The sequence below is a fragment of the Esox lucius genome, chromosome 3 (genome assembly GCF_011004845.1).
Source record: "Esox lucius isolate fEsoLuc1 chromosome 3, fEsoLuc1.pri, whole genome shotgun sequence".
NCBI classification, from domain to species: Eukaryota; Metazoa; Chordata; class Actinopteri; order Esociformes; family Esocidae; genus Esox; species Esox lucius.
In genome coordinates this window covers 31487110-31505414 of record NC_047571.1, presented here as the reverse complement: position 1 = coordinate 31505414, position 18305 = coordinate 31487110, and the positions used below count along the sequence as shown (strand labels likewise).

The following is an 18305-nucleotide window of genomic DNA, read 5'->3' as shown; positions in this document are numbered from 1 at the left end:
AACCTCTCTCCTTCCCCTGTCTCCTTTCCCTCTCTCCTTAACCTCTCTCCTTAACCTCTCTCCTTACCCTGTCTCCTTACCCTGTCTCCTTCCCCTGTACTTAATCAGTGCTAAAATGTCTAAGCAAAACAGACTAACAATGAATGATTGCACTCACACATCCTAATATTGAAATATATTAATTTAACAATTTAGAGGAAATGTACTGATGCTACACAGATTAGAATCTAAACTTAACCCTTATCTTATAGACTCAGCTAAGCAGGTGCTTGTCGGCAGGGAAATTTTAAAAAAGTGCAACCAAATCTTTTTCCCACTGATTAAATATTTTTAAGATGTTCTCATCGAAACATCATGTTCTTCATTATGAGTAAACATAAATGAGTCAAAGGCCAGATCTATGATGCAGCGTTTTTACTGTGTAGTTTACAAACCACGGACAACAGGGAACAGAATGACAGAGAAGCTAGGTTCAGGATCAGAAACATCCAGCAGCCCCGGGGGTATTCTGGTGGGGATCAGGTAGATTCTGATTCATCGGCAGAAGCTGGTTCAGAGATCAGTGAGGTCTCTGTATGTTCTGAGGGGAAGAAGCGAATTAAAGCTTCAATAAGTAAAATTGGCACAATACTGCTTGAGAAATTATTGTAAAGAACAGAATTGTCGGACAGTTCCTTTGACCTGCATGTTTATTCATATACATACATACATGGGTTATATATAACAAATGGGAGAACACAAAACATGCAGTTCCTGCCAAAGTAAAGTACTGTGCAAAAGCCTTCAGCTCCTGAAAGTCAAACTAAAGCTATTTATTTGGGAAGAGTTGATAAAAATATATAAATATGTATCAGATGTGTATATATACATATATATATATATATATTACAAATAAACACTTACTACCCAAATAAATGGCTTTAGTTTGACTTGTTGATGCCGAAGAGTTTTGCATTGTACTGTAGAAGCCACTCTTCCTGCACAGAAAACACAAATGTATAAGTAACAAAACGCTAATGTATAAACTAGTAAAGTCCTACAAATTTAAAAAACAAAACTAAATATGTACAGAGGTGTATGCTTCAGATTGATTGATTGTGTTAGATTGTGTGTGTGAGTGTGGGTGTTAGATTGACTGATTGTGTGTGTGTGAGATACAGGTTTCACTACACTAGACAATCCTACAAAGCTAGCAAAAACCTGACAATTTAGCCCCAACACGTTACTTAGTCTTCACAAGATAAAAGGGTATTTCTGGCTTAGCTGTTAGGTTTAGGATAAATTGCACATTTTGAGTTAGTTTTTATTTTCAGGCATTCGGGTAAGCTTAAGTTCAGGATTAAGTTCAGGCATTATGATTGGGTTGCGTTTAGGGTTAGGTTTGGGTATTAGGGTTAGGTTAAGTTAAGTTTTTAGCAAAAGGGTCGTTTTTTTGGGTAAAGAATAGGAATAGGAGATACCGGGTTGGGAGAATATGGAAACAAATGTGTATCTGGGACCTGAACATATGTATGTGTGTGATCATGGGGGGCACGCAATGCTTAACGTGTGAGACATCACACACGCTGTGCCACATTAACACCATATAACAAAAAATGACTGACCTGTTATGATCTCTTTAACCTGAATTCCGCCGCCCCCAGCTAGAGAACAAGAGAGATCAAAGTTAAACAGGCTTTGTGGATTAATAAAGAGCACTAAGAGAAGGGAGAAAGACAGTTTGTTCATTCACAACACAATACACCTGAGATGGTGTGACCACAAGAGTTGTTGAGTAACTTTACTGTTTGTCTTGTTGCCAAATTGACTGCTTTCGCGCACTGAGTTCTGAGTACACATTGCAAAGCACTTTTGGCTGTGTTCCCCGCTTGTGCCATCAGGCCCCTGCAACATATCCAGAACGCTGCAGCCCGTTTTGTGTTCAACCTTCCCAAATTCACCCATGTCAATCCTCTCCTCCGAAAGCTCCCTTGGCTTCCGGTTGAAGCTCGCATCCGTTACCAGACCACAGTGTTTGCCTTTGGAGCAACAACTGACTTTGCTAACTAGGGGCTTCGATAAAAGAAAGTGTACTTATTATGATTGTCAGACTTTTTTCCCTAACAGGAATGCATTAACTGTAAGTCCTTCTGGATATGAGCGTCTGCTAAATGACTCAAATCTAAGTGTTCATGTATACAGTACATCAATCAAAAATGAAAAAGCGATCCAGTAGTTCAAAAGACATGTTTTTCCGAAATGGTTGAGGAACGCCGTCCCCAGCCAGCCATCCAGCCATCCAGCCAGCCAGGCAGCCAGCCAGCCAGGCAGCCAGGCTTCTGCTGCGTGTGTGAACTTGCCTGTGTGTCTACCGTGGACGGAAGGTAAGGGGGAACCCTGGGGTGTGCTGGAGTGGGGAGGACGGCCTGCAGGATGGAAACGTGTCGGTGAATGAGAGCCCCGTCTAACCCCCACACTCCCCCTCCGCACTTCCCGGGCCTCCTCCTCGTCCGACGGGACGACTTGTGAAAACAGGCCGCCCTGTCGATCAATCGGCCAGAGGTGTTTTATGGAGCCATTTTCACGTCAGCAGTTGTCACGCAGACGCTTTTACAAACACCCAGCCTGAAACCCCAACGGGCACGCAACAAGAATTGGTGCACAGCGACTAGGAAAATCTCCCTATTAAGGTTGAAAATTATGAAGAAACCTAAAGAAGAACTAGACTAGGCTGTGCTGGGAGAAGTGTGTCATATGTACGATGGGTTAACCAGGTCATTTCCTCAAGGGATTATGACTTGATTAAACCCGTCACTCCTAACTCACTAAATGTTTGTCTTTAAGCTGGGTAATTCCTGTTGTTTTTTCGTTTTCCTTTTCAAAATGGTATGCAGAGAACCTCAGAAGTAGTTGGACAGGGATACATTTTTATGTTTTTGGATCTGTATTTTAGCACCTGATTTTGAAATTACTCAGTGGCAATGGGGTTGCAGTGCAGCCTGTTATTTTAATTTCCATCCATATTGGATTAACCATTCTAGAAATTACAACACATTTTGTGGTGATTTGTAGTGATTTTGCTTAGTTCATCAGTGCTTTATTTTTTCTTAATGTACCAAACAGGTTTTGGTGCCCCTATTATTTTGACTGGCTGACTTAGTTTTAGTTGATCTGCCTCCTGATTTTATCAGACACTTTCAATGGTTTTGATGGTGAAGAAAAAAAGAAATAAAAGAGACTTAGAAATCAAAAACCCCCTCCTGGAAATAGATGGCATCGATGTGTCATAGACAACCATACACAGAAGAGTACATCAACAGAACATCAGAGGGTACACCACACGATATAAACCACTAGCTAACCTCTATAACAGAGAAGCCAGATAGCAGTTTGATTAGAAAGTACCTACAAGTCTCTTCTGGTATTTTGGACATATGTGAGTTAGTCTGAAGAAAAATCTGAGCTGCCCCCGATAAAAAGAACGGCACTTCAAGACATGGAGAAGGTAGTGTCATAGCTTGGGCATGAATGGCTGTAACTGGTACTAGTTCACCTGTCTTCGTTGACAACTGGTACTAGTTCACCGGTCTTTGTTGACAACTGGTACTAGTTCACCAGTCTTCGTTGACAACTGGTACTAGTTCACTTGTCTTTGTTGACAACTGGTACTAGCTCACCAGTCTTCGTTGACAACTGGTACTAGTTCACCGGTCTTTGTTGACAACTGGTACTAGTTCACCGGTCTTTGTTGACAACTGGTACTCGTTCACCAGTCTTCGTTGACAACTGGTACTAGTTCACCAGTCTTCGTTGACAACTGGTACTAGTTCACCTGTCTTCGTTGACAACTGATACTAGTTCTCCTGTTTTCGTTGACAACTGGTACTAGTTCACCTGTTTTCGTTGACAACTGGTACTAGTTCACCTGTCTTCGTTGACAATTTAACTGCTGACGGCAAGAGGAAGTATTCTGAGGTGTACGGAAACATGTTGTCTGCCTGTAAACAAATAAATGCCTCTAGACGAATTGGAGGGTACTTATATCATCTGATGTAGGAACTGAAGACAGCTGCATTACAGGCCTGGCAAAGCATGACCAGGAAGACACCCAGCATCTGTTCATGTCAATGAGTCACTGATGTTGGGCAATGATGCAAAAAATATGAGACTGTTATCTAGTGTATTATGTTAAATGATCTGAGCAAATAATTCTGGTACCCCAAAAACAGGGGACTATGTACAAAATGTGCACATTTCTAAATGGCTCATCCAATGTGGTTGCTATTTATTTTCGATGGTCTATTATTGGTCATGTAATATAGGCTGCATTTAGTTGGAGCACTATTCAACATGTTAAATGCCCTGGTTCCAAATCAAGCTCACCTGAGAAACTGTAGAAAGACGATGTCAGGCCCGATACATCTGGCAATCTGGAGAAAATAAGATCGATCAATCAAAAGTATTTTATAAAGACCTTTTCACATCAGCCACTGTCCCAGAGTGCTTCGATAAGACAACAGATTTGGCAGTAAAACATTATCACGGCCCTCCTGCATTATACCGTATATATGGTGTGTTACATTTGACGACGCCAGCACACGGTGCCTTCACATACACCAGGTCATGTCGGCCCACAGATTCACCGGGACTGGCCGACTTATCAACACAGCCATCCCGGGCCATAATGCTTCACCGGTTATACTCACTTGAGGTCATCTCCTTCCAGAAGGTTCCGGTAGGTCAATATCTCAGCGTCCAGAGCCAGCTTGACATCCAGGAGCTCCTGGTAGGCGAGGATCTGCTTGTGGAGGTCAGTTTTGGCCACCTCGATGGCCGACGTCAAGCTGGAGATCTGTGCATGGTACCCCGACACGCTCCGGCTTGACTGGCCCTGGGCTTCTGCCAAGCTCTGCTCCAGGGACATGTTCTAGAAGGACAGCAGAGGAATGGAGGAGTGTGAGGGGGTGAGGAATGGAGGAGTGAGAGGGTGAGGAATGGAGGAGTGAGAGGGTGAGGAATGGAGGAGTGTACAAGTGAGGAATGGAGGAGTGTGAGGAATAGAGGAGCATGAGGGGGTGAGGAGTGAGAGGGTGAGGAATGGAGGAGTGAGAGGGTGAGGAATGGAGGAGTGTACAAGTGAGGAATGGAGGAGTGTGAGGAATAGAGGAGCGTGAGGGGGTGAGGAATGGAGGAGTGTGAGGGGGTGAGGAATGGAGGAGTGAGAGGGTGAGGAATGGAGGAGTGTACAAGTGAGGAATGGAGGAGTGTGAGGAATAGAGGAGCGTGAGGGGGTGAGGAATGGAGGAGTGTGAGGGTGAGGAATGGAGAAGTGTGAGAAATGGAGGAGTGTGAGGAATGGAGGAGCGTGAGGGGGTGGGAAATGGAGGAGCGTGAGGGGGTGAGGAATGGAGGGTTTAGGAATGTGAACAGTGTGATATTGTACACAGACTTGCACTGTGATTGACACAATTGCGTAACGACAGGCAAGAGTTCAAACCCTGACAGTGATGTTATCTGAGACGTGCTGGAAGTCTCTGCAAGAGCATCTGGTAAATGACGAAAAGACAACACTCCTCTCATCTTACACACGAACACCCATCCCATCTTTGGATATACAATGCAATATTTAATCTACTAATGTGTTACCTTTTTTGTATCTAGCACAATTCAAGACCTGTGTAAAGTTGGTAAGGCCTGGAATTCAGACTTTATGTCGGCAACGGCTTGCTTCAGGAAAGGTGCAGCATTGCATCAGCACTAAATGCAACCGTAGCATTTCAAACAGTATCTCCAATTTCACTACTACTACTGTTACTATCTCATTAAATATTAGAATTGTTTCCTGTTTCACGAGCTAACAGTAATTCTTTCACAGGAAAAAACACTGACTAACACACTGACTAGCTTCCTGTGAGAAAAACTGCTCACTACACAGCTGTGACATCCGTGGCAATGGGGGACTTTCCTGACAAACACTGAAACACTTGCTGCCTCCTCTATACATCCTGCTGCCGTGATTTATTGTAAATTCAGATGCTTGCTTTCTAGAAGGAGCGCCCTGAAGAAGCTGGCACATTTGTCTAGACAGTTGCAGTAGCTGACAGACCGTGGGAAAATGTTTTGCTTTGTCACAAATACGCATCTGTTGTTTTTACTGCAGGTGTTTTATCTCCTTCTAAATGGGACCTATTGATCTTCTTCTGATGGGGAATGCTGAATTACTAAAATGGAAACGGGAAATGTAAAGTTGAGTTAGGGGCCTGAACCGGTCAGAATGCCAAGAGCCCCTCAAGCTCCAAATCCAGTCATAAGGGGTCAAACCACATTAAATAAAGATGAGACAGGTCTCTATATAAATCATCCATTGCTGTCCAACAGATGCATACATGAAGGAACAGCCTGACACCTTCCTAACATGAAGATGTCCTTAGACATCTCAAGATGTGATCTCAGGCTGTATCACCATGAGGTAGTATGATAAGAGGGTATACTCACGGCCGTAGCAAGGCCTTGGAACTCCAGACTGAGCGACTGCAGCTCCTTCCGCGCTGCTGATATTTCTATCTTGGTTTCTGAGATGGCCTCTGAACTCTTGGCAGTGGCGGTCTGTATCTCTTCCATCTGCAAGGCGACATGCTCACTGTTATTAAATCACATTGTCACGTTTTGTTAACAAACAATTTTTTGAACAGCCTCCCATTGGAAACAATGGCTTATGGGCTGAGTCAGTTGTAACGTTCTTTATTAACACATAAAAATTAGCCCAACAGAGAGAACACTGTTAACCTTGATCAATGTGTTTTAAATGTTTTTAAGCCATAACGGCTTTATTACTTCATTATAGTGTGTAGTTAGTATGTGCTATAACACTCAATAACACATTTTACACTTGGTCTTTGTGACAGGTCTTACTATAATGTTTTATATTTATTAAAAATATGAAAATAATTTCCAAAATGAATGTGGCTGGCACGGGGTTGCACCATGCTGCCCCTGGGTGCCAGGAAGTTGCCCAGGAAGTTACGACTCAATAAAGGGTTGAACTACGTCAAAAGGATTACAAAGAAGGTGGGGTTAGTGTCAGCCGCTTTCACCTTCAGCCTGTAGTAAGCGTCCGCCTCCTCTCTGTGTTGCTGCACAGACTTCTGGTACTCAGTCCTGAGCTTGTTGAGAGCGCTGGAGATGTCGAAAGACTTGCCCGTGTCCACCTCAATCATGGACACAGACTTGTCCATGGCTGTGGTGCCCAGTTTAGACTGCAGAGTGGACAACTCCTGTTTTGGACAGACGATGGACAGTGATGTACTGATCTGGATGAACAGAGTCAGATGTTTACGACGAACACGCTGCCAATCTGACGTCCGCGTAACCACGTTGTTGCATTACATTACCAATGTAGGGATTTCATTCTCTGTACCTCTTCCTGCATCTTGGTGACAAAGTCCAGCTCGCTCTTTAAGCTTGTGTAGTTTGCCTCCAAATCGATACGCAACTCAGATGCCATATCTATGTCCTGGACAGATTGAACGATAAAGGTAGATTTACGCTACATCTACATGAACAAGCAGAACAAATTAGGAGGCACCATCTTCATTCTTTTCTTTACCTTCTTCATGTCTGAGATGTCAGATTCCAACTGAAACTTCACACCTTGCTCAAAGTCTAACCTGGAAAAATAAATCTAGGTCGTAACACAAAACACGTACCAACAATGAATCACACAGTTGTATCTAACACTAAGTGGTTGGGGGGAGGGGTCTTTCCAGTTTGTTCGGTTTTCATTAGTTTTTCGGTTTGGTTATGAATGTTCTATGTAGAAGTAATTGTGTTGTTGTGTTTTCATTGTAAATGTTTGAGACACTAAACGATTTCAGACGCGCCTAATTTGAAGTCGAATAACGTTCATTGACTTGGACCATTTGGCTAAATATAGATTGAATAAGTAACCTTCACAGTAAGATTTTAATTATTTAGCACACACTCCAATCTTAAGCAAGTTGCGTATAGTGTCCTGGTACTCAAACCAGAAAATTACATCAAACAGGCACATTTACATATAACAGATGCACTTATCCGGGGAAACTTACAGAGGTGACTGCATACATTTTCATCCTACCCGCCTGGAAAGATTTGATCCCACATCGCCATGCTCCACCCACTTAAGCATGCAGAACACTTACTTGGCTTTGAGTTCGTGGGCAGTGCCGCGAATGTTGTCCAGCTCGATCTCTAGTTTGACTGTGTCCAGGGTGAGGCTCTCCAGGGTACTGCGGTACTCATCGACCTGGACCTCATACTCCGCCGTGGCGATGCTGGAGGACTCAGGCGACCCCGTGTCCGCGCCTCCCGTCAGCTGGGACAGCCGGGCCTCCAGGACGGCGTTCTCCTGCTGGAGGGCCTTCACCTTGCCCATGTAGGAGGAGAAGCGCTCGTTGAGGCCAGACAGCATGTTTTTCTCTGCCTGGCGGGAGCGCATGGGAGCCGGCGCCGGATCTAGGGAGGAGCCCAGCGCCAGGGCTGACCCAGCGCCGATCCCCCCGGCAGCCATGGTGCGCCCCATGGTGAAAGCGGAACTGTGCATCAGAGCCCCACCACCGCCGCCAAAACTGCCGCCGCCAAAACCGCTGCCGACACCATAACCTCCTCCACCACTGTAACCTCCACCTAAGCCACCACCAAGGCTCAACCCACCCCCTCCACCCAAACCCAGCCCAGACCCCATACCTAGTCCTCCTCCCAAACCCAGTCCTCCTCCCATACCCAGTCCTCCTCCCAAACCCAGTCCTCCTCCGCCACCTCCCCCAAAGCCCAACCTGGACCCACCGCCACCAATTCCCCCAGAGTTGCCCAGGCCGCCACCGGCCAACATTCTGGAGGACCAACCAATGGACACAGGCATGACGTGGCACTGGAGAACACAACAAAGGCAGCAGATATGGAGAGTAAGAGGCAAGACGAGCGAGAGAGCTGCCTGGGTGCACAGGCTCTGCAGAGTGAAGATCCACATTTATATACTGTAGAGCCAGGGGGGAGTAAGGGTTGGGGGAGCAAAGGAATGGGTCGAGGCTCATGTGCCATGCCCGAGCGAGCTCCTGAGGGCACAGGAATGGTTTGTCATATTTGGACCTACACCTGCATTAACTCACTGATCCAATAAGATAAGGGGCTGTCTTTCAAGTTGATGAGCCTTGGAGTCCCGCTTGAAAGTTTGATTGCATTAGAGGCGTGGAGATGTACAACGCACATTCTTTTACAAAGTACGCGCTCCTTCTTCAGCTGATTTAAAAGGCCTTCTTTCATTAAGTTAGCACTCCACTTGAACTAAGGAAAATAACGGAGGGCAAATGCTGTTATTGCTAAAGTTTTAAATGAGCCCCCGGCTTAATGCTTTAGTAACTTAACTGTCTTTTTTCGAAGGCTCCAACATGCAATATGTCCCGTCTCAACTCCTTATTCTTGATGCCCATAAATTCGTCTGATGAAGATACTGCCTGGCTTTGAACGCCTCAGGCTGTATCTTTAGGACGCTGTTTTGAAGTGGCCCTCCCAGGTAAGAGTGTACAGCGTACCTACATAACCATTCGGCAGGTGGGACATACATGTGAAAACATGTATCCAAGATTTCATTTCAACTTGACATTACCCCCATATTCTGTGTACCCAGGCACTCCACCAGCTAATCAATCATAATTTGAAGATTACCCCTTTGGCAAATGCCATTACTCTCATTTATGAACATCAGGATTATGTCCAACGCATTCCATGGCCTCCTGAATCACCAGATCTGAACATCATTGGACCTTTATAGGGCGTTCTAGAGCCTAGAGTGCAAAGTAGATTTCTGCCTTCTTCATCCCTCAAAGAACCTGAGGCTGGAGTAGTTCTGAAGGCAAAGGTTGGCTCTACTTGGTATTAATATACTGTTAGGTATTGCTGTTATGTTGTCCACCTCCTGTATAGTTGTATATTGTCGTGAAAGTCATTTTGGTTGGACTCCGGTGCAGTCAGTAGCTTTTGTTGCCAGCGGTTTAGACATTAATGGCTGTGTGTTGTGTTATTTTGAGAGGACAGCAAATTTACACTGTTATACAAGCTGTACACTCACTACTTTACATTGTAGCAAAGTGTCCTTTCTTCATTGTTGTCAATTAAGATATAATTAAATATTTATAAAAATGTGAGGGCTGTACTCACTTTTGTGAGTTACTGTAAATCTTTCTGTTGGACCACAAACTCTTTCCAATCAGATTTTGGTTCCTCTCTGGTTTTCCTCCAAAGTTTTGACCCTACTAGGGATTTTTTGTTAGCCAATGTGAATCGGCTGTTGTGGTTACTTGCTCTTTCGGGTTTCAGGCTTGGTATCTGTAAAGCACTTGGTCATAAATTCTTTGTCTCAACTGGCCAGGAATCAACTGTAAAATGTATAAACAAATGTAGTTACTTTGCTATTATCCAAGCATTATTTGAACGTTAAGTAGAACAACTGGCGGCAACCTTCATAAAACCAGATTCAGCGAAAAGTTGACAGAGCATGAGATCTTAACTATTTCTAGAAGTGTGTTAATGTTAGTGTTTTAACATGAAGGTAGGTATGTTAGGGATATAACATAAAGGTATAGCTTAGTCTTCCAACTTATGGCCAATTGATTTCAGGCTCTCTTATAGAATACAGCCCCTGTGTAAGAACTAACTAGGGAGATGTGTAGCTTGCAATCTACGAGAAAAACACAATCCTGCTGTGTACTGTTGAGCTGTAATTACTTATGTGTGCATAACAGGCACCAAGCAAATTAAATGCGAAATACAATTTTGCTGTATTTGTAATAAGTAAAGTCAGCCACAGAACATCACATTGGCATGATCCATACTGATGTTTCAAAAATAACTATTTCTTCTCTTTTTTTCATCTCTTGAAAACTATTACTGTATTCTCAGATCGTACAATACCTCACAAGTGACCGAGAAACAAACTGAGGACAAAATAGTCCACAAACTCAAATAGACACAGGTGAGATGAATGTGTCCGGAAGGTGCGGCGTTCATGGAACACAGGGTGTCAAGGAGTCCGGGGGTGTGCAGGTAAGAGAACCAGGACGTGGAGTGATCCAGGTCACGGTAGCGAGTGAGTGCGGGGGTGGGAGCTGGGTGCAGGGGCTTGGGAAGGAAAGGGCGTGCTGCGTTCAGGAGGTGCAGGGAGTGACTGAGACCTGACTGTAGGCCTCACAAGACCAATGCAGGGGACACAGATTCTACTGCACCTTTTTATGACAAATGTAACATTTCTATCAATCAATCACATTTTTCAATCAAATTTATTTATAAAGCCCTTTTTACAACAGCAGTTGTCACTTTACAGAGACACCCGGCCTTAAACCCCTATATATATTCTATATATTGTCCCAGAAAATACATGCTAAACATTCCTGGTAATTAGGTAAACATATCAAAGCAAACTAATATAACAATAATTTCTGTCTTACTGTAAACATTTGTTGCCACCAAACCCCAGCTAAACCTAATGTGTCTGTGATCCCTCTACCACGGATCTCATTTCACATGTAAGAAATTCCGTTGTAACTTTCCTACTCCAAACACTTGAAGCTCACACCATCCAAGAGATCCTCTCCCCCTACAGAAATCTGCCTTTAAACATGGTGTTTCAAGTGCCATCTGGTAGACGTTTCCAGAGCATCGGAGCCCACACTTCCAGACTCAAAAACAGTTTTTTCCCTCAGGCCATAAGGCTCCTCAATCAGTAACACTGATCTGTGATCATACTGATCACACCTGAATATTCCAGATGCTCTGATGCGCTTTCAGGTACTTCAATGGACATTAGAATATTTAAAATCGATGCTAGTTTACATTTTCTTTTTCAATGTATATTACTTCCATACTGCCATTTCTACAATATTCAATACTACTACCAATATTGCTGCTAATCTATAAAAGTATTTTTAAACTGAAGCTATGTACAGTGTTATGTATATGATCAAATTTTTCTCTTGATATATTTAAAACTGTGTGTAAATGTTCTTATTAATTCATAGTGTGCTATGCCACCATTCATAAGCTTATTGCACTCATATGTATCTAGTATTTCAATAACTCTAGGTCAAACTGTTATACTTGCCATATCTGAATGTTCAATAATACTACCCAGATTGCTGTTAGTTTACAGTACTCTTTTAAATTGCTGCTAGTATTCAGTGTTATGCATATTGTTGCTTTATTTTATAATAATTTTCTGTCTACCTATATTTTTGCTTACGACACTCACCTAAAGGATTATTAGGAACATCTGTTCAATTTCTCATTAATGCAATTATCTGATCAACCAATCACATGGCAGTTGCTTCAATGCATTTAGGGGTGTGGTCCTGGTCAAGACAATCTCCTGAACTCCAAACTGAATGTCAGAATGGGAAAGAAAGGTGATTTAAGCAATTTTGAGCGTGGCATGGTTGTTGGTGCCAGACGGGCCGGTCTGAGTATTTCACAATCTGCTCAGTTACTGGGATTTTCACGCACAACCATTTCTAGGGTTTACAAAGAATGGTGTGAAAAGGGAAAAACATCCAGTATGCGGCAGTCCTGTGGGCGAAAATGCCTTGTTGATGCTAGAGGTCAGAGGAGAATGGGCCGACTGATTCAAGCTGATAGAAGAGCGACTTGGACTGAAATAACAACTCGTTACAACTGAGGTATGCAGCAAAGCATTTGTGAAGCCACAACATGCACAACCTTGAGGTGGATGGGCTACAACAGCAGAAGACCCCACCGGGTACCACTCATCTCCACTACAAAGAGGAAAAAGAGGCTACAATTTGCACGAGCTCACCAAAATTGGACAGTTGAAGACTGGAAGAATGTTGCCTGGTCTGATGAGTCTCGATTTCTGTTGAGACATTCAGATGGTAGAGTCAGAATCTGGTGTAAACAGAATGAGAACATGGATCCATCATGCCTTGTTACTACTGTGCAGGCTGGTGGTGGTGGTGTAATGGTGTGGGGGATGTTTTCTTGGCACACTTTAGGCCCCTTAGTGCCAATTGGGCATTGTTTAAATGCCACGGCCTACCTGAGCATTTTTTCTGACCATGTCCATCCCCTTTATGACCAGAGAGCTGTGTAAGGATGTCAGGGATAAAACTGTAGACCTGCACAAGGCTGGCATGGGCTACAGGACAATAGGCAAGCAGCTTGGGGAGAAGGCAACAACTGTTGGCGCAATTATTAGAAAATGGAAGAAGTTCAAGATGACGGTCAATCTCCTTCAGTCTGGGGCTCCATGCAAGATCTCACCTCGTGGGGCATCAATGATCATGAGGAAGGTGAGGGATCAGCCCAGAACTACATGGCAGAACTTGGTCAATTATCAGTAGTTATCAGCCTCATAGATATGGGTCAGAAGGGGCCTGCTAGCCTACTGGTAGGCTCAGAAGGCTGTTATCATCCATTCGCATGGTTTATTTAGTATTTCAATAATTTTGTCAATACTAAATTATCACAGTTTAAAGGCTCTCATTTTAATGGTCTTACCTGTAGACTCACCTTAACCCTAACCCTAACCTTAACCCATTTTAATGGTCTTACCTGTAGCAGCGACCTGAATTCGTCTCGGATTGGATCTGGAATCTTCTCGTGTATTTATCCGTGATTAACCATGCGAATGCATGATAACCGCCTTCTGAGCCTACCAGTAGGCGTAGCAGGCCCCTTCTGACCCATATCTATGAGGCTGATAACCACTGATAACGCCCATTCAATCTAATGATAACATTCGAACCGGGTGATCTGGAAGATCCAGAGGAGGAATGGGAGAAGGTAATGTGGTCTGATGAGACAAAAATAGAGCTTTTTGGTCTAAACTCCATTCACCGTGTTTGGAGGAAGAAGTATGAGTGCAACCCCAAGAACACCATCCCAACCGTGAAGCATGGAGGTGGAAACATCATTCTTTGGGGAGGCTTTTCTGCAAAGGGGACAGGACGACTGCACCGTATTGAGGGGAGGATGGATGGGGCCATGTATCGCGAGATCTTGGATCTGGAGAAGGTCTGTATGGAGGAGTGGGCCAAAATCCTACAGGAAACGTATGATCTCTGTAATTGCAAACAAAGGTTTCTGTACCAAAAATTAAGTTCTACTTTTCTGATGTATCAAATACTTATGTCATGCAATAAAATGCTAATTAATTACTTAAAAATCATACAATGTAATTTTCTGAATTTTTGTTTTAGATTCCGTCACTCACAGTTGAAGAGAACATATGATAAAGATTACAGACTTCTACATGCTTTGTGAGTGGGAAAACCTGCAAAATCGGCAGGTTATCAAATACTTGTTCTCCCCACTGTAGATTGCCCTGTTAAAATATACTATGTAGAGATTTGTTTTTTAAATAGCTCATTTGAGTGCTGACAGCATAACTAATCCTCGTTGAACCTTTTGTTCCTTCCACTCCGTGTCGTCCCTTGCTGTTGCCATGACACTATGACCATCCATGTCAAGAGCCCATATGTCTCATTTAAACCCTCAAACTGGCTCCCTTCATAAAGAGGAGCAGCCATTGGTCGTGAAAAGCTTTAGTTGAGGTGATGTGGAGTTCAACTGTTTTTTCTTTGTAGAAGTATCCACGTAACGACAGCAGACCTCTTCCATTGTACTCAAACCCTGGGAACAAGTGGATGTGGAAACGAGCTGTCGTCAGTGAGGAAGTAGACTCGTTTAGTGGCAGGTTGGAGGAGTAATAAGCTAAAGAATAGGCTACATCTGAGCTGATTTTCATTTAGGCCTATACATTCTCAGTGTTAATTCCAGATATATATATCATATAACTTATTTTTATTATTAAAAAAAAGTATTCCCGGAAGGACGAAAACCGAAAAGTGACCTCTAAAAGACTCAATAATATGGCCGAGCAGAAATTATCTTGGTCAAAAGCAGCAGTGCATTCCAGGACGGTGACCGACCAGAGTCATTTTTACTTTTTACCAGGGGTTTCTCATACCTACGCATCGGACCTGCCAGAGCCACTCACTGCTCTGTACGACCCAAATCTAACGGATGCCCCACCACACAGAATACAGGAGAAGAGTAAAGAAGCCTTCCAGCAGATGAAAGCAAACCTGACCCGGGATCAGTGTGAAACTCTCGAGCTTACCTCCAAGGAGCAATCCAAATGCCAAGCCTGGCACCAACACAGAATCGGACGGATAACGAGCACTGCCTTCCATCGCGTGTGCACGGCGAGCGAGGGCACAGACAAAACGAACTTGGTGAAAAAAACAATGCATTACGGTGACAGCGAGTTGCATCGTGTCCCCGCTGTGCTCTGGGGAATAGACAAGGAGGACACGGCCAGGAAGCATTACACAGATGAAATGAGCAAAATCCATGACAACTTCAGTGTGCAGCTGTCTGGTCTCGTCGTGCGGAACGATCAGCCACATCTCGGGGCATCCCCAGATGGATTGGTGAGCTGTTCTTGTTGCGGGAGAGGAACCCTGGAAATTAAGTGCCCATACAAGTACCGCGATGGCCTAACAGGGTGCAGGAATGACTCACAGTTCTGCTTGGACAAATCCCTGCGCCTGAAGAAGGGTCACCCATATTACCATCAAGTTCAACTTCACATGTTTGTATGCAATGTCCAATACTGTGACTTCGTGGTTTGGACAAGTAAAGGGGTCATTATGCGTCGAATAACCAGAGATGAAGAAATGCTGCGAAAAGCCTTACCTAAGGCAGAAACTTTCTTTCTGTTACATGTTTTACCGGAACTGTTAACACGAAGTCATGACCCTCTTCTAAAACACAGTTTAACACGCTGATATATGCTTTATTTTTGTATGGTCTTAAGCAAGTAAAAACACAATTTACTTACTGTATATTTTTAACATGAAATTACATCTTGTTATTTAAGATTACATGTTAATATCACAAAAATAAAACACCTTATATAATCAGGTTGCAAGACCTTTCTATCCTTAACATCAGACAACAGCACTCATAAATGTCTATTTACAATCAGCAATAAGATACATCTTGATTTACAGCTTACTCTTTCAAAGTATATGTTGGCGTTATACAGTATCTTGATGCAGCGAGATAAAGTTAATTTTATAGTGGACATTCAAACAAAAATTAGCCAGAAAATCAAAAAATTTGATCACATGACACACTGGGCCTACAAATCTATCCGGATCACATAATCCTTACATAAACCCCCGCCTTGACCACTCTCTTTGGGCCCCTCTTAACAGAGCAGACTGGGCCTAGAAATCTTCCCTGGCATTTCAAACACTTGCACATTTTTAATTAACCAGAAAATCAGGGACGACTGGTCATTAGGGGCAGGTGGGGCACAGACCCACCTGTTGTCAACAGAAAGAACAGCAACAACAACAACAAAAAAAGTATTTCTCAAAGAATACTTCCTATTATTTATTATCTATGAATATAGCATCTTCCTGAATTGCCTATCATTTGTGTTAGGATTTTATTTCATGTTCATTAGTCACTCCCTTGCTGCTTCAGCCTGCGTTCTGCCAATTCGAGTTCTCAGTAGTAGGCAATAGGCTAAGCGTGAATGTGGGGCTAGCCCCTTTCTCACAAGGCAATGTACATTGTACGTGTGAAAATATTAATACGCATGCTCAGAATGTTAGTGTATTCAATGTAGATCACACAAATTTGATGTCAAGTGGGGCTGACAGCTGGTAGCCCCACTACAGCCTCATTTCGTATTTCAGACACGATTGGCTGTCTGTCTGGCGCCAACATTAAGAGCGAGGAGGGTAGATTGTCTTAGCTAGCTTGTTAGCTTCAACAGTGCCAGATAACTTGAATAAAGTTGAATGAATAAAGTGGATTTCACATTCGAGCACCGGTTTGAAACCTTTAATTTGGAGGAAAACATTTAAGTAAAGCGAACATGGTGCCCATCAGCCACAGGATATTGTCATCACTCAAACTGCTGGTAAAATTAACGTGGAGTGGTTTTTGAAGAAAAAGTGGCTAACGGTTAGCATGCACTCTTCTGTTTTCCATGTCTGCTATTTGGTGGAGATGGTACTTGGTCGAGGACGGGTTACAAAGATTTGAAACATATTTCTGAGAGGATTGCAAAACATGAGAGCAGCGGGAGTCATCTGGACAATGCTGTGAAATTGGGCTTACTTGGAAGGGTAAATGTCGCAGCCCAAGTTGACAGTGCATACAGGCACTCCATTGAGCAGCTTAACAAACAGGTGGAGGAAAACAGGTACGTTCTCAGTCGGATCATAAACTGTGTGGAAAATGTGAAACCGCACTGCGGGGGCACGACAAGTCGTGGGCTCCCTGAATCCTGGAATATTCAGATGCATTTATGATATTATGTGTGAGGGCGATTCGAGACTTCAGAGGGCACTATGACGCCCAGCCCATCTTCAAAGGGACATCTAGCATTGTACAAAACGAACTGTTAGACTGTATGTATGAAGTGTACAGGGAGGAGATGGTTTGTGCCCCACCAATTTTTTACATATAAAAACACCACTGCAGATAATAGATCTCTTTATCTGCCCTCTAAAAGGTATAATGTCCCACCCTCAAAAAAAGTTCTGAAATACGGTTGCCTTTAAAAACCTTTAAAACAACGCACTCAACGCAAATATCGTATCCCTTAGCCAGCGTTCAGTCCAGATGAAACTACTTGTTCTATTCGCATTACATAACATTTCCGTGCGAAATGTTTTTCTATGCTTGTCAGTTTTTATTACCATCTGAGCTCAAACACATTTCACCTGATTGTTAGTGGGCCAGACCTTTCTTTTGACTTCAACTCGTGTGCACAGTTCTGCCTGGTATGCGTGACGTGGCAGCAGAACCGTCCATTCCACTCATACTGGAGAGAGTTCAGGAATGGTGACACCTCTATTGTCTTTCGATTTTGACCTGATGTCTATCCATGGCTCATGCTGCATGACATTATCACAAGGTTGACAAAACTTTCTGAAATGATCACACACAGTCTTGACGCTCTGGACTGCATGTTTCTGTGATTAAGCAGGCCACACTTAGAGACAGCCTGGCCCAAGGTGATGAATTCAGTTTGAACGCGATCAACTCAGGACATTTAAAATATATATATAACAATTTTAAAAATGTGTCAGTGGGTTTCAGTATATTGACTGTATTTAAATCAAATACATCCCAATTGGGGCTAATAAAGAAAAAAACATGTATTCTTTAATTACACTTCTTAATTACACAGTCTGTTTAAACAGATGCATCTCAAGTGACCATAATCTGACTATTGAAGATGCTTTCAGTAACCT

At 43.2% G+C, this 18305-nt stretch overlaps 1 protein-coding gene across 1 annotated transcript; it reads right to left on the bottom strand.

Moving 5' to 3' along the window:
• Positions 1-380: 380 nt before the first annotated feature.
• On the bottom strand, positions 381-10047 carry zgc:136930 (uncharacterized protein LOC563946 homolog). The gene is made up of 9 exons (XM_010895356.3): positions 8160-10047; positions 7586-7646; positions 7397-7492; positions 7074-7253; positions 6475-6600; positions 4686-4906; positions 4363-4409; positions 1605-1643; positions 381-580 (listed from the first exon to the last, which is right to left on the bottom strand). The coding sequence occupies exons 1-9, from the start codon at positions 8984-8986 to the stop codon at positions 519-521; spliced, it is 1659 nt and encodes a 552-aa protein (XP_010893658.3). The 5' UTR covers positions 8987-10047; the 3' UTR covers positions 381-518.
• Positions 10048-18305: the final 8258 nt, after the last annotated feature.

Bases quoted from the DNA above. Each gene is read 5' to 3' on its own strand.
- zgc:136930 (XM_010895356.3), bottom strand. From the start codon at position 8,986: ATGTGGATCTTCACTCTGCAGAGCCTGTGCACCCAGGCAGCTCTCTCG. The intron at 6,601-7,073 runs GTGAAAGCGGCT...GTCGCCTTGCAG, and splicing joins ACGCTTACTACAGGCTGAAG to ATGGAAGAGATACAGACCGC. The intron at 1,644-4,362 runs GTGAGCTTGATT...CTTGTTCTCTAG, and splicing joins GTCTTTCTACAGTTTCTCAG to CTGGGGGCGGCGGAATTCAG.